Raw genomic sequence first — 15,626 nt, 5'->3', positions numbered from 1 at the left:
TGTCGTGCTCACCATATTTGAATTCTGATCCCCTGTGTCTGATTGCCACCAGTTTTCTAATTTCCATATATATGTCCACATTTCATATCAATCAATACTTCAAATTAATTAGTTATTTACTCTGCTTCTGTCATTAGTGTGCAAGTATATGTGTGCTTGTTTTTACTCTTTGTTACCTAACACCGCCCATATATTTGCTTGTCGCATGAGTTACTCTGGAAAGCCTGTAATATCCTCTTTCCCACACTCTGCTTGCCATGTCCTAATAGAAGCACAACAGTGACTAGTTTTGTCTGCTTGTGACTGCTGCTAAATTATTTGTATGTTTATCTCCCCCCCCCAGACTATCAGTTTTCCAACCCTCCTAACGGTGCCATGCTGTCATCAGCAAACATTTTGACACTCCCCTTCTATTTAATTAGACCGGGGTTCGAGCCCATGGCCACCAAATACGGAGGATGCGGAAAGGTCAGGGAATGACCACCGCATATGCCCGGAGCAATATGGCCTTAGTTGCGAATGCTCCTAAAAACCAAATAACAACAACAACCTTCTATTTAACTTTATCTTAAGATTGTATAAACAGTCTCTCCTGATCAAAAGTGCTGACCATACTGAGAAAATTCTACTTGATGAGACTTGCACAATCTCTACATGGCCAGACCTCTGTTAAGGAAACCCTCAGATCTCCTATTCTTAATATCATTAGTGCTAGTTTGTATAGAAGAATAGCATCATCAGATTTGCCCTGCCCAATGATGCTGTTCTTCCGACCTATTCCATCTAGCCTTCTTGTACAGTATACAGGGAACCTCGATATAACACTGGTGTCATGACAAATTTAATACCTGCATTATAAGCGAAAACATTATAGCCAAAAAAATTTTTACCATTTTTCCCCCCATTTTTTTGACATAAATTATTTATTAATGTATTTATTTACTAATGTTTTTTTAATATACAGATTAAAAGACAGTATTAATTCATTCCCTTTACATTCTACTAATATTGTTACCTTTATATTTTACTAATACACAATGCTGTTATGGACTTAAATTTCACGCATCTATTCTGAAATTGTCATATAATTTAGTTTGTTACAACTAATAAATGTTTTGTCAGTACATAGTTCTTAATAGTGGGCAATTGCAATAAATGAAGAGGTACACTATCACTCTGACATTCTAACCACATGATCTCTCATTAATGTTTTCAACCACTTTATTGTTATGTGGGGATTTTTCCTTACATAAGTCATCCACATTATCTTCTGAGTCAATCCCTGCCCTGTGTCACTGGCCTTCTGTTTGTCGATTGCCTTCCCACTATTCACAGAGGCTGCAATTTCTTCCTCGCTCAGGTAATGTGCAACTTCCACATCCACCTCAATCCAAGTAGCCAGGTCATTTTTCCAAGAATGTGTCACTAAGTACATTACAAGCAGCCTTTGCTTCTTGTTCTGAAAATGCTGCTAATTCAAGGTTATTATTAGTGATCTCATCTTTACCAATACATTTTTTTCCATCAGTTTTCAATGGCTATTGAGCTTACTTTCTCCCACATTATCCAATATTGTATATGCAGAGTCTTACACTGTTAATGTTTTCAGAAATTCTAGAACTTGAATTTCTGAGTTCATAACACCAAGTAGCCCACCACGATAGTAGTCTTTGAAGGATCGTATAATGATGGTACAAACTCACTTTCAAACCATAAAGCAAAAATATCACTTGTATAAGCGTAGGAGCTATTTTTATAAATCACAGGTAGAGATTTCATATTGATGTGCTTAAAACACCAGGGACTTCAACTTTTACCATTGCACAATGGCTTTAGCTTGTAATTTGCAGTCTTGGTTTGTGCACAGTAATACAGTAATTCTCTTTGTTAGTTTTCATGCTGCTTTGTTTCATGCTGCTGGGTGTCTTTTTGATATCCACTGACTTGCTGGGGAGAAGTTTATAGTACAGCACTGTTTAATCGCAGTTGTGCAACTTCTCATCTGTGAGTTAGTTAAATCACATTAGCATTAGTAGAGGCATATGATGCAAGAAAGCAAGCTTATTCAGCATGAGCCAAAAAAAAAAAAAAACACACACCACTCCATTTCACCCCTCCGTTCGTTCGAAATACCTGTCCAGTTCAGCCTTAAATTTGTTTAGGCTATCAACTTCAACAACAAGTGATGGAAGTCGGTTCCACCAACCAACCACCCGCTGGCCAAAGGCAAATTTCCGCACATCTATCCGACGTCCATCCTTCCTCAATTTGAATTTATGCCCTCTGAGGTGATTATTCTGAGCAAGATGAAGAATCCCATTGGCATCGAGCATGCTCAAACCATTCAAAGCCTTATACACCTCTATCAGATCACCTCGCCGGTGCCTAGTCTCCAGACTCTGTAATTTGCAAAACTTAAGCCTTTCTTCGTAAGAGCAACCCTTTATTCCATTCACTAATCTTGTTGCCCTTCTCTGTACCCGTTCCAGCAGCTCTACATCCTTCTTGAAATGAGGCCTCCAGACCTGTATACAGTACTCAAGATGTGGCCTAAACATTGCCTTATACAAGGGAATAATCACCTCCTTATCCCTGCTAGAAAAATTCCTGTATATCATTGACAAGACACCATGAGCTACTCTTGCACTTGTCTGCACTGCTCAGAGAACTTCATATCTGTCTGCACAATTACCCCCAAGTCCTTTTCATTCTCCACCACTGTCAGTGTAGTACCGCAGAGTTGATACGTTGATCTGGGGTTACTGTTTCCCATATGTAGTACTTTACATTTCTCAATGTTAAACTTCATTTGCCACCTCTCAGCCCATCTGTTCAACCTTTCCAGATCCTGTTGCAGCAGCATAGCGTCAGTAGTGTCCTTAACAACCCTGCCAACCTTTGTATCATCTGCAAACTTGGACATTAAACTTGATATACCATCATCAATATCATTCATAAACACCGAAAACAACAACGGACCCAACACTGAACCCTGAGGAACTCCACTAATAACATTAGTCCACGTTGAGCAGTGTCCATTGATTACCACTCTCTGTCTTCTGCCACTCAACCATCCCCTTATCCATAGCAGCAATTTGCCTCCAATGCCACACTGCTCCAATTTGTGCAGCAGTCTTCCATGTGCAACAGTATCAAAAGCCTTTCTAAGATCCAAATATATAATATCAAAGTTATTCCCTGCATCCAGTTCTTTTGTTACTACATCATAGTATCCAATCAGATTTGTCAGGCAAGACCTGCCCTTAACAAAACCATGCTGCGTCTGAGCTATAACTGAATTCTTGTCTAGATGATCCTGCAGTGCTTCTTTAACCAGTGCCTCTTAATTTACCTGGAACAGAAGTTAAACTAACAGGTCTATAATTACTTGTGTCAGCCTTTGATCCTCCTTTGTGAATTGGGGTTACATTTGCACATCTCCAGTCTATGGGTACCTCCCCTGAGTCCAAAGAAGCTCTCATAATTATGGCTAGGGATTTGCTTACTTCCTTTGCTGCCTCCTTTAATATAACTGGATAGATCCCATCCACCCCAGGCGCCTTTTTTATGTTTATCCTCAACAATCTCTCCTCCACTTTCCTCTCAGTTATTACAAAATCATCTAGCTCACTGCCAATGTTTACTTTACCTACGTCATTCTCCTTCCTGAATAACTCCTCATGCGTGAATGTAGATGCAAAATACTCGTTTAGATTGTTAGCCACCTGAGCAGGATCCTCAACTGTTGAACCATCAATATCCAGTGGACCAATCTGATTCATCCCTTTCCTTCTTGAGTTTAAATAGGTAAAGAACTCTTTTCTGTTTTTCTTTGCATCCTCTGCCAAGGATTTTTCGTAGTCTGCCTTTGCCTGCCTAATCTCCTTTGTGACTTGGTTACAGACCAACTTATATCTATCATAGGCTTCCATGTCACCCATTAATTTGTATGTATTCCATGCATTTTCATATTCCATGCAATGTATTCCATACATTGTGCAGAAATTCAGGAAACACTTCTGCTATTGTAATGTCACCATATTTTTTTTATTTTTTTTAAATTATCCCCTGTATTAGGTCATCCTGGCCAACTTTTGGCAACCTCACTATGGATTTACGTCATAGAGATAAAAGCCATTAAAAAAAAGAAGGTAGTTTCTGTGATGTCTACATGCAGATCAGGAATCTAATACTCAAAGATGAGATATCACTGATTTGAATTCTAGAGTTTGTAAAGGTTAATAAATGACTGTAGTTAGTCCAATTATTAACCTCCAGTACTGAGTTTAAATTCTGAGAACCTTCTTGTTAACTATGTCTGCTTCAGGAGTGCAGTACTCAGAGATAAGATATCACATTCTAGACTTTGTTGTCAGAATAGGGGTGACTAGTTACTCCTTCAATTTTTGATTTAAATACCAAGAAGCTGTCAAATTCATATTGAACTGAACAGTTTACGAAGTCGTGAATATGCCAAGTTTCAACAATTCCAGATATCTTAATCTTATTAAACATGACGAACCACAGAAAGGCTGCCAAAGATTCATGTATGTGTTGTAATTATAATAGATGGAGCCATATAGCAGATCAGTGTGGTGCCAAGAACTGCATACCTCTTGTCATACTGTGTCCATCCTCAGTACAAGTTTGGTCCTTGAGGCTGTTTGGTCCTTGAGTTTGGTCCTTGAGGCTGTCACAGACATTCTCTCAGATATGCCAGACAAGCTGTTCTTGCTACCTGTGAGTCTAAAACGCTGATGGAACTGATATTCGGGTGACACTCAAGTCAAAGTGGACCCAATTTCGGCGAAGTCCGGACGGTCTATGACAGCCAAATCCTCTGCTTGCACCTTCACGATGGTGGGACTGTTAGTAATCCTGGGTATAACCTTCATGCACAAGTACATGGTGGGTGACCACCCAGGTGTGAACCAACGTAAGCAGGGGTCGAGGTGTGGCGCCCACACCACATGGAGGAACGCCGCCCCTCTATGTTACCAGGCAGTACTAGGTGGTAGATGACTCATCAACCGGTGAAATACCACCACTTTGCTTATTGGAGGCTTGAAGTGGTGGAACCCATGTTTAGTCTCTAGAGCTAAGTTCCGGCCAACCCCTCCCTATCTCTTCCATCATGCAGTATGATTGATGATTTTTGAGGTTATGATGAATGTCGTGGCGAGATCCAATATTCCTTACATTTCGAGGGTACAGCTCTAAAACGGTGTTCGCAGGCCGGCCGCTAGTTAGTACACCGGACTGAACCTATTGGTAACTCTCTAGGAAGCTTCCGGATCAGCTAGTGTATAATCTTGCTACCTCTACTCTGCCAGATAGTGACTGGAGGGAGTCCGAGTAGTGTGTATGCGGGGAGCATTGTCGAGGCCACGTTATGTCAAGGATCTGGGTATATTCTTACCACATGTACGCCATATCCAAAAATTTCATTACTTCATACAGCATGTCCCACCCACTTTTTCTTACTATTGAATACACCATGAATTGTCAAAATAATAGAGCAAGCTTATCTGCGAAAAGATCTAAACCTCCCAAGGACTTCCTAATTCATTTCACAAATATACGTGGTCTCAATTCTAATCTCAACGATGTCCATTTCCACTTGCAGTCTTCCAAACCCCATGTACTTTTTCTGACTGAATCTCAGTTATCAGTTGATTCAACTACTGCTCATCTCAGATGTCCAAATTATTTGCTGTATGATTCCTTTCGCCTCAAAGGTGGTACTTGTGCATATGTCCGTTCTGATATTCCCTGTCAGAGACTTGGCAATTTGGAATCTCCTCTCTTTGATCTTCTCTGGCTTAAAATCTCTCTACCTCATTGTGTAAAATTCATCTGTTGTCTCTACCGTTCTCCCAACTCCACTAATCACTTGGAGCTCTTTGACTTCCTCTCTTTGCAACTTGACTTTCTCCAGTCCAACTTTCCTAACAGTGAGGTAATTTTCCTTGGTGATTTTAACGTTCACAACTCCAGCTGGCTTCCGTTTTCTAGTCACACCGACCCAGCAGGTCGAGATGCTGAGGCTTTTGCAATTACTAATGACCTAGCACAGATTGTTCATTTACCTACAAGAATACCGGACAATCCTAATCATACAGCCAATACGCTTGATCTTTTTCTCACAAACAACCCTTCTAAGTACAAGGTTGAAGTGAGAGGTCCTTTAGGCACTTCAGATCACAACTTGGTGATTGCCTCTTCTCCAATGGAACCTTTATCTCATGGCTATTCCCAACCTCGTATTGTTTGGCATTACAAGAATGCAAAATGGGATGACCTGCGAGACTTCTTTTCTTCTTTTCCTTGGTCTGATTACTGTTTCAAAACTTCTGATGTCAACGTTTGCTCAGATCGTGTCAGTGAAATTATTCTTGCAGGAATGGAATCCTTTATCCCACACTCCACTTTAAAATCTCGTCCTTTATCTAAACCTTGGTTTTCCAATAAATGTGCTAAGGCTGTCCAAGAGAAGAACGTTGCATATCGTAATTGGCTTGTTTCTAATTCTTCAGTTTCATTTTCTGCCTACACCAAAGCTCGCAACAATTGTAAAGCAGTTATTAATCAGTCCAAACTAGAGTTTGAACAGGCTAAGAGTAGAAAACTTGCTTCTTGCCCTAATGGTAGCCGAGCATTCTGGTCTCTTGCCAAAGCTATTGGCCGCAACTTTTGCCCATCTCTGCTCCCACCTCTGTCCAAACCAGATGGTTCTGTTGTCACTTCAGCCAAGGATAAAGCTGACCTGCTAGCATCCCATTTTTCTTTGAGCTCATGTATTAATGATCTTGGTAAAACACCTCCCACCATTCCTAACACGCTCCATTCAATGCCTCCTGTGGTCTTCCGTCAAAAGGATATCAGAAGGATTTTGATGAATCTTGATGCTAAGAAAGCTCCAGGTCCTGATGGTATTTCTCCACTTGTTCTCAAAACCTGTGCTCCTGAACTTACTCCTATTCTTTGCCGCCTTTTTTCACTTTCTTATTCCAAAGGTGTTTTTCCTTCTGCTTGGAAATTTGCTCATATCCAGCCAGTTCCTAAAAAGGGTGACAAATCCCTCCCATCCAATTATCGTCCCATTGCAATTACTTCTACTCTTTCTAAAGTAATGGAGAAATCAATTAACCGCCAACTCTTAAACTACCTAGAAACTTTCCGTCTGATCAACGATCGCCAGTATGGATTCCGTCAGTGTCGATCCACTGGTGATATTCTGGCTTATGTTACCCATTTATGGACTAATTCAATGGAAAGGTTCGGTGAAACACAAGTAGTTGCTCTTGACATTTCAAAGGCTTTTGATCGTGTTTGGCATAAAGGTCTTCTAAACAAGCTTCCATCTTATGGTTTGCCAACTGTTTTTAGTAATTGGTTATCCAGTTTTCTCTCTGATCGCTCACTGAGGGTGATGGTAGATGGCTCTCTGTCTTCTAACTTCTCCACTAATGCCGGTGTCCCCCAAGGTTCAGTTCTTTCCCCCACTCTTTTCCTCTTGTATATCAATGACCTTCTTCCATTGACTGGAAATCCTATCCATAGTTTTGCCGATGATAGCACATTGCATTCAACTTTCCATTTTGAGAAACCTTGTCCAGCTCAATCAGCTTTAAGTTCTCGAAAATCTGCTGCCAATTCCTTAAATGCCGATCTTCAGGTAATTCTCCAGTGGGGCAAAGACAACTTAGTTGATTTCAACCCTTCTAAAACTCAATCTTGTCTTATATCTCGCAAAAAGGATTCTTCTGCTCCTATGCTTATCTTTAGTGACACTCCGATTTCTAGGCAAAATGATATATCTCTTTTGGGGATTACCCTGACTTCTAATCTCTCTTGGCACAAGCACATTACAAATATTGCTTCCTCTGCATCTAAAAAACTTGGTTTTCTCTTTCGCTCTCGGCGTTACTTTTCTCCCAAACAGCTGCTCACTCTGTATAAATCGCAAATCCGCCCTGCCATGGAATATTGTTCCCACATCTGGGGTGGTGCCCCCAAAACCTCTCTCAGGCTTCTTGATTCCATTCAGAAGAGGGCAGTTAGGTTAATTAATGATTCATCTCTAACAGAGTCTCTCCACTCGCTGTCTCATAGACGCACTGTTTCTGCTGCATGCCTCTTCTACAGATACTTCCATGGGCACTGTTCTTCTGAATTGGCTTCTATAATTCCCGCTCTCTCTTTCAAAACAGTCCGAACACGTGCCGCCACCAGCCAACATCCATTTACTGTCCAACTTCAAACCCACAGAACCAACTTTTCATCTTCCTCATTTATTCATTCAACTGCCGTTTTCTGGAACAACCTTCCTTCATATGTATTTCCTGAAAATTACAATCTACAGAAGTTCAAGTCCAATATCAACAAATATCTTCAACAAATATCTTCTTCTTCTCGTGTTTGGGGTTCTCATAAAAAAAAAAAAAAAAAAACAAGGCACTGCTCAGGGCCATATAATCCAAATTTGAACTTTGAACACATATCTCAGTCAGTGCTAGTGTACCCATACACTAATGCCGCCAGTAGAAGTAGACACCCTCTGAAAAGGGGAACAGTCCACCTCATTAGGCTTTTCTCAAGAAATATTTTTAAGTTATTATAATGCTACAAATGACTTTTAAGGTGGTTTCAGGTGATTGTAAGGTAATTTTATAATTTACCCTTGACAGTTTTTTAGTTACTTTAAAAGGTCCCCTTGCCAGGGAATGTGAATTTACTATTGGCTTTCTTCTGTGGTGGAGTACAAATATACCATGTTTCCAACCTTTATTAGTTTATGTATATATATATATTATATATATATACTTCCGATTTTTTCTTCAGCTTCCTTTCTATATTTTTTATCAGTTGTTATTAACCTTTAAAAATCTTCAGTGAGTGTTCCTCCAGTTTGCTATCAATGTCTTGAAATCCAGTACAGTCAGTCCTCATATAGCACGATAGTTGCGTTCCTAGAAATCCTCGTGCAATGCAAAATCGTGCAATATAAACAACAGGCCCTATGGGAAAAATGGGGTTAGGTGCCGACCACCCAAGATTGAACACACATTTGTAACCGAAACATTACCAAACACAATAAATAATCGTAATAAAATACGTAAGTATTTTATTACGACTATTACGTAATAAAATATTCCTAATGTTTTACTTGTATCGTAAGCAAACTTGTTTTTTGTTTGATTTTCTATCCAAACAGATGACAGCCGTTCCATCTCTTCCAATTATTTGTCTTAATTTAATGGATTTTAATTACACTTTGAGTTGTTCTGCTATGAAAGTTGTTTTTATTTTCTCTGCATTCTTTCTAATTCTCGGTGTTGCATTCATTCAGGTCTGGAGCAAGTGCAATATCACATGGTCTTTCATTTCACTCAAAGCGTTTCACAATTTCATATTTTTTCTCTATCGACTGAAGCGGACTGGCCATAAGCCTTACCGGTGAAACCCCGGTGGGCCGGAGGCCGGTGTGATTTTGGCCATAAACCATAGTATGAGGCCACTACAAATTTTCCGGGGTAAGAATTTTTGACTCAGTCTGCCTCTGTTTATCGATATCGCTTTTGTTTTTCTCTCTGAATCTGTAGTGTCTTCACCAGGATGCTTCCTTTTCACACCTTTTAAGTATTTTACTCATTTTTAGGGAATAAAGCAAAATTACAAAACGAGGAGGCACGCTTGATACACATAAACAAAGCTGCGCGCGTGTAGCATCTGAATAAACAACACCGTAAAGGCAGAGATACACTATTAACACCTCACATTTTACTAAAGCACATTTCTAGGGGTTACTACCATAAAACAATAAAAACAATTTCCAGTTGCATTTCTGCAAGTGGAATCTGTTGTAAACTGGTAGTAAACTCGATCTAATTGCATTTGCGATAATACCGATAGCTGGAATTTTACGTTATTATGGTGAAATGTGTTTCCCCTTCACTGATATAAGAAACATAAATACATTTTCAGAATCTTCTCTTCATTCCTATCGTGTTGCGTTGGGTTGGGGTGATTCTGCATTCGACTGCCATTTCTTGTAAACACAAAGGCGAATCGTGCATAAGCGAATTCTGTTCGTGTTATATAAGATATCGTTCCCCTATTTATAAATCGTGTATGATCGAATTCGTGTAGTGTAAACACGTGTTATACGAGGACTGACTGTATAATAGTTTATTATTAAAATAACTGTTGACACACTGGATCAAACCCATACAAAATATATAAAGTTTTTACATCACACTGGAGTGACAAGAATTTTACTCAATAAGTGCCAATGTGATATTCCTGATCTTAATATTTGATTTAACCAATTGGAGAGGATTTCTTTTGAGTGTTTTATTCACTCTTTCCACCATTCCATTGGGGGTGGAACAGAGTTGTGAAGAATTTTTTATATTCGGAACTTTGCATAATTGTAAAAGGAATTCTGAGGTCCAATTGTTGCTTCTGTCTGTTATAATAGTCTGGCAATATTGGCAGATAATTTCATCTAATAAGATTCTATCTATGATTTCAGCCTTCTGATGGTGGTTCTTTCTGAAATTGCTTTCAGAACTCAGGATCACAAAGCTGTGTAAAATTTAACCAACAGTTAGTTGCAATGTAAAGTTTTAACTTTAAATTAATTACGTACACTTTCTTGTGCCATTACAGAAAAAAAATTTTTCTCCTCTAACAGTGTAACAGTGTATTAATAGTGTAACCCGTAAGCTACACTATTAATGCATTCCTAGAAATTATCATGTAGGCAAAGGCCAACATTTCAGAAATCACTTTCCATAGAAAATACTATAATACAGCTGAGTTACATTCAGAATCAGACTATGGGACTTTTTTTTTTTTGTTTCAAGTGTGTGTGTGCTTGGGCTATAAACAGCAGAAGTGAATTTTACACTGCTGTAGTTGTTAATGAGGAGAACACTAACTGCAGCAGTAGAAAAACTATAAAATATGCAAATTGTTCACAATCTGCTTATCCTAAACAACACAATTGATGCTATTTGGCATCTTCCGTACAGTAATTTTATATTGTGTTTTGGAAATTTCACACTGATTTCATTCCTTCCAGTTTTGTATCTCATGTCAGTTTTTGCTATCCTAAATTTGCTTTTGTAGCCTTGAAAAAGATGTCACTTGCTGTTGTTTACAAAAATTTATAACTGAATTGCAACTGATAAATGTGGTAACTGGTTCACCTATTCCTTTTCAGAGAAAAGGGTTTACTTTTATGAGTTCCTCATGTGCAATTAATGTTTCAATTGTGTATTTTTTTTGTTGCATTCCTAATTGAGACATGATAAAGGAAAAACTGAACATAAACAGTGATTACTCTAGGATAAGTCTTGTTTATAAAAATTTAATTATTCTCTCAATTGTCTAATTGAGAGAATAAACCACAGAAGATAATACAGTAACTCATTGGTTCATGCTCTGGAAAGCACTGTAGTAGATGGTTCTCCTCTTTTGTATAAATTTTCTCTTTGAAATCCCTCTTGAGAGAACGTGATTACACTCAGGTATATCCAAACCATAGTATAATAAGCCATAGTATATCAAATAGCAGTGTATTTATACTTTTTATTGGCATAAAGGTTTTTGAAGCCTTTTTATTTTAAAATCTTTAAAATCACATCTATTGATTGTATCAGTATAGTGGCTGTACCTTGCCATATGGTTGAAAAGATCTGGGCTTAATTTACATTACCAAATTGGAATAGTTTATTCCTGTTTACAGAAACAATACATTGATGACTTTAGTTGCTTTTCTGTCTGTCCTGAACAACACAACTCATGCTATTTGGCATCTTCTATACAGTAATTTTATATCATTGATGTTTTGGAAAGTTCACACCAATTTGGTTCCTTCCACTTTGGTATCTCGTAAGACAGCAGTAATAAGAAGATGTATATTTGGCAATTATAAATGTAATTATGCATTTCTTAGTCACAAATCTTTAAAACAGCTTTATTTTAAAGTTTGTATAATGTAAGGTGGTTAGTAAATTATGTTTTACTAAATCACTTCCTTCATTGGGCTGTTTGGTAGAATCACATCTTATGGATTCTTATAGATGGCATAATTCAAAATTTCAGGTTGGATTGGTGTTTTGTCATGTTGGTTTCATTCTGATCATCCTCAGCTGTGTCTGTCAGCTGGTCGAGCTTTATCTAATCTAGACAAGGACCAAGAGACCTCTGCTGTCTTTGAGGATGGCATTTTTCTCTTCCATCCTCAGCACCGAACCAGGTACAATCTGTTTGTTATTTATTATTATGTTAGTTAATAACTTTAATAAAATGTTACTAGATTATTCTTATTGAATTGTATCAGGTGCTACTTAGTTATGTATTTTTTTTCAGTGAGTATATATACAGTGTGGCTAAATATTTTCAAGACTGGTCATGGACTGAACTTGTTGTTACAGTGGCCATAATTTATTATGTACCTCACAATATTAAATCAAATTGAAGTGATGTTTGCTTCAAAAATGTTTGAAAAATTTATGGAATAGCATATGATTCTGAAGTTTTTGATTAAATTGAGAAAAACTATAAAGTTCTGACTCTTCATCAAAAGTCATAAACTAATACAAGAATTTTATGGAGAGTCTTCAGTGTCAGAAGGAGAAGTTTCTAAGTTTTCCTCAAGGTAGATAAAACATCCATGCTCACTCAGTATGGCTCTCTGACAGTGGCAAAAACTATTGAAACATTAAAAAAGTGTGGGAACTTGTTTGCTTTCAGTGAAAGGTGGCTATCAGAATGATAGCAAAATAATTTTGGATGGATAAAGAGAGTGGCCATCACATTTTAACTGTGAACTGAAATGAAGGTCCGTTCAAAGATGATGCCAAAAAACTTGATTCCGACTGATGACTGGACTGGGGGGAGAGCAGGTTTGCATCAACCTCTAGGACAGAATTCATTTGAAACCAAACTTTTTGGATAGGGATGAAGCAGAGATTTCAGTATGATCCTGAAACATTTTGGATCAAATAATGAAAAGATAGAAAAAATAGTGAATGACCATTGCTTCTACTCTTTTCTCTCTACCTTTTAATCATGGATCATACTGTAATATCCATAGTGAAATAGTGAATTCTCAAAGATTGAAATTTGAGAATTCACTCAAAAAGGCACCGATTAACAAATCAAAATTCAAGACTATGCTCACTTTAGTCACATGATAAAAAAAAGATATTTCTACTCAGAATTTGTTTCTGAAAGACAAATTGTCAGAGTTTTACCATAAAGTTCTGAACCATTTGAGGAAAGGGTTGCAGAAAATATGTGAATTGTGGCTGGGAAAGTAGGCATTACATTGACAGGGCACCAGCTTATATTGTATTATTGGTGAAGAAATTTCTGATGTTAAGATGGATCTCTCAGATGGAACAGTCTCTCTACTATCTAGTTATATCTACTACCAAAAAGTAAATAGCCTATAAAAAAAATTGACCATACCTTTTCTTTGTTTGATAAAAACTGTAATAAAGATCCCTTTTTCAATAAATTTACATGTAGCAAGAGCAAGTGTAGACACATAGAGGCAGAGTCATATCATGTCAAAGAGCAAGTGTATCATAGGGGCAGAGTCATATCATATCAATCCTTTTTTTTCCCATAAAGTGAAAGAAATTAACACTTGAGATAAACGTTACAAGATTTTTTCATTGTAAAATCAACAAGGTCATCAGCAAAGGCGATCTTGTCCACTTGGCCTGTGTCAGTCCCCAGGAACTCATCCAGCACTAGTTCCAAAAAACAGGGGCCCAACACTGAACCCGAGGGCATCCATGGGTAACATTTTGCTGCAGGCACTGCTATTTTCCTGTTATGAAGATAGACCTTAATACAGTTATACAGATTCTGTGGAATACCAGCTTGGTGTATTCTCCTGAAAATGCTGGGCCACCATAAGGTATCAAAGGCACCGGCAAAATCAGTTGAAATAGCCAGCATGTAGTCAGCAGGTTTCCTGAGTGGACTGAGCTGCAGCAATTAGTATGTTTATTGCATCCTCAGTTGCCGACCGGGCTAGCCGAGTGGGTAAAGTACCTGCCCGGCAACCCAAAGGTCGCGGGTTCGATTCCCGCCTCGGGCTTGGATCAAAGCACTGCAAAAACCTTGGGAGGTGCAATATGGCCACAGAAGCCGATGCGCCAACAACTACCAAATCAATCAAATCAATCATCCTCAGTTTTGAAGCCAAACTGTTGTCCAGCTAAAGGTTTGAATTCAAGTGGGTTTCTAAGTGGAACAAGATAAGCCTTTCCAATAACTTTCCCGAAACCGGTAACAAGGCTATTGGTCTGTGTGATTTTGGGTCATACGAGGTTTCTCTGGATTCTTTAGGATTGATTTCAGGTTTATCAGTTTCCAGGTGGTTGTAAATATTCCTTTGCTTAGACAGTTATTTATACAGATTGAGCAGGTGCGAAGACTGTTTTTTAGCAAAAATTTTTATCATTTCTGCTTCAATTAAGTCACAATCAGGGCATTTCTTTACCTTGGCTCTGCTGAGTGCAGAGCCTAAAAATTAATCCAAGTGGATTAATGATTGAGGATAATGAAGATACTGCATGTATTATTAAAAATCTTAAGGAATTACACCATCAAATTTGTGTAAAGTTTTTACCCACGGTGTTGAAGTGGATAAAGGTATGTAGGGTTTTGGCATTTTTTTTCCATATAGCTTTAATAGTATACTCGCTATTATTAGTAGAGGTAAATTATGCAAGGGGGAAAAAAAAAAATCAGCTAAAAAAAACCCAACCTACCTCACCTCATCTTTTACTCTATGCTAATAATTTTTTTTTTTTTTAAAAACACCACACATCAGGGGTATTAGAACCTATAGAACTTAGAACTTAAACAATCCTTCTAAGTGCATGGTCGAAGTGAGTGGTCCTTTAGGCATCTCAGATCACTTGATTATCTCTTCTCCAATGGAGCCTTTATCTCATGGCTATTCCCAACCTCGTATTGTTTGGCATTACAAGAATGCAAAATGGGATGACCTGCAAGATTTCTTTTCTTCTTTTCCTTGGTCGGATTACTGTTTCAAAACTTCTGATGTTAACGTTTGCTCAGATCGTGCCAGTGAAATTATTCTTGTAGGAATGGAATTCTTTATTCCACACTCCACTTTAAAATCTCATCCTTTATATAAACTTTGGTTTTCTAATAAATGTGCTAAGGCTGTTCAAGAGAAGAACGTTGCATATCGTAATTGGCTTGTTTCCAAATCTTCAGTTTCATTTTCTGCTACACCAAAGCTTCCAACAATTGTAAAGCAGTTATTAATCAGTCCAAACTAGATTTTGAACAGGATAAGAGTAGAAAACTTGCTTCTTGCCCTAATGGTAGCCGAGCATTCTGGTCTCTTGCCAAAGGTATTGGCTGCAACTTTTGTCCATCTCTGCTCTCACCTCTGTCAAAACCAGATGGTTCTGTTTTCATTTCATCAAAGGATAAAGCTGACCCGCTGGCATCCCATTTTTCTTCCAACTCACGTATTAATGATCTTGGTAAAACACCTCCCACAATTCCTAGCACGCTCCATTCAATGCCTCCTGTGGTTTTCCATCAAAAGGATTTTGAAG

General features: G+C 38.2%; 1 protein-coding gene across 1 annotated transcript in view; it reads left to right on the top strand.

Moving 5' to 3' along the window:
• Positions 1–15,626, top strand: part of LOC150078317 (protein SERAC1-like) — a 295,680-nt gene that overhangs the window by 154,494 nt on the left and 125,560 nt on the right. The window contains exon 7 of the mRNA XM_090384527.1: positions 12,115–12,268. Within this exon, the coding sequence (XP_090240653.1) occupies positions 12,115–12,268 (154 nt within the window). The remainder of the gene's footprint in view (positions 1–12,114; positions 12,269–15,626) is intronic.

This window comes from Mastigoproctus giganteus, chromosome 11, assembly GCF_048544385.1.
Source record: "Mastigoproctus giganteus isolate SK-2022 chromosome 11, ASM4854438v1, whole genome shotgun sequence".
NCBI classification, from domain to species: domain Eukaryota; kingdom Metazoa; phylum Arthropoda; class Arachnida; order Uropygi; family Thelyphonidae; genus Mastigoproctus; species Mastigoproctus giganteus.
The sequence above is the reverse complement of the archived record's forward strand: the minus strand, read 5'-3'. Positions and strand labels throughout refer to the sequence as shown.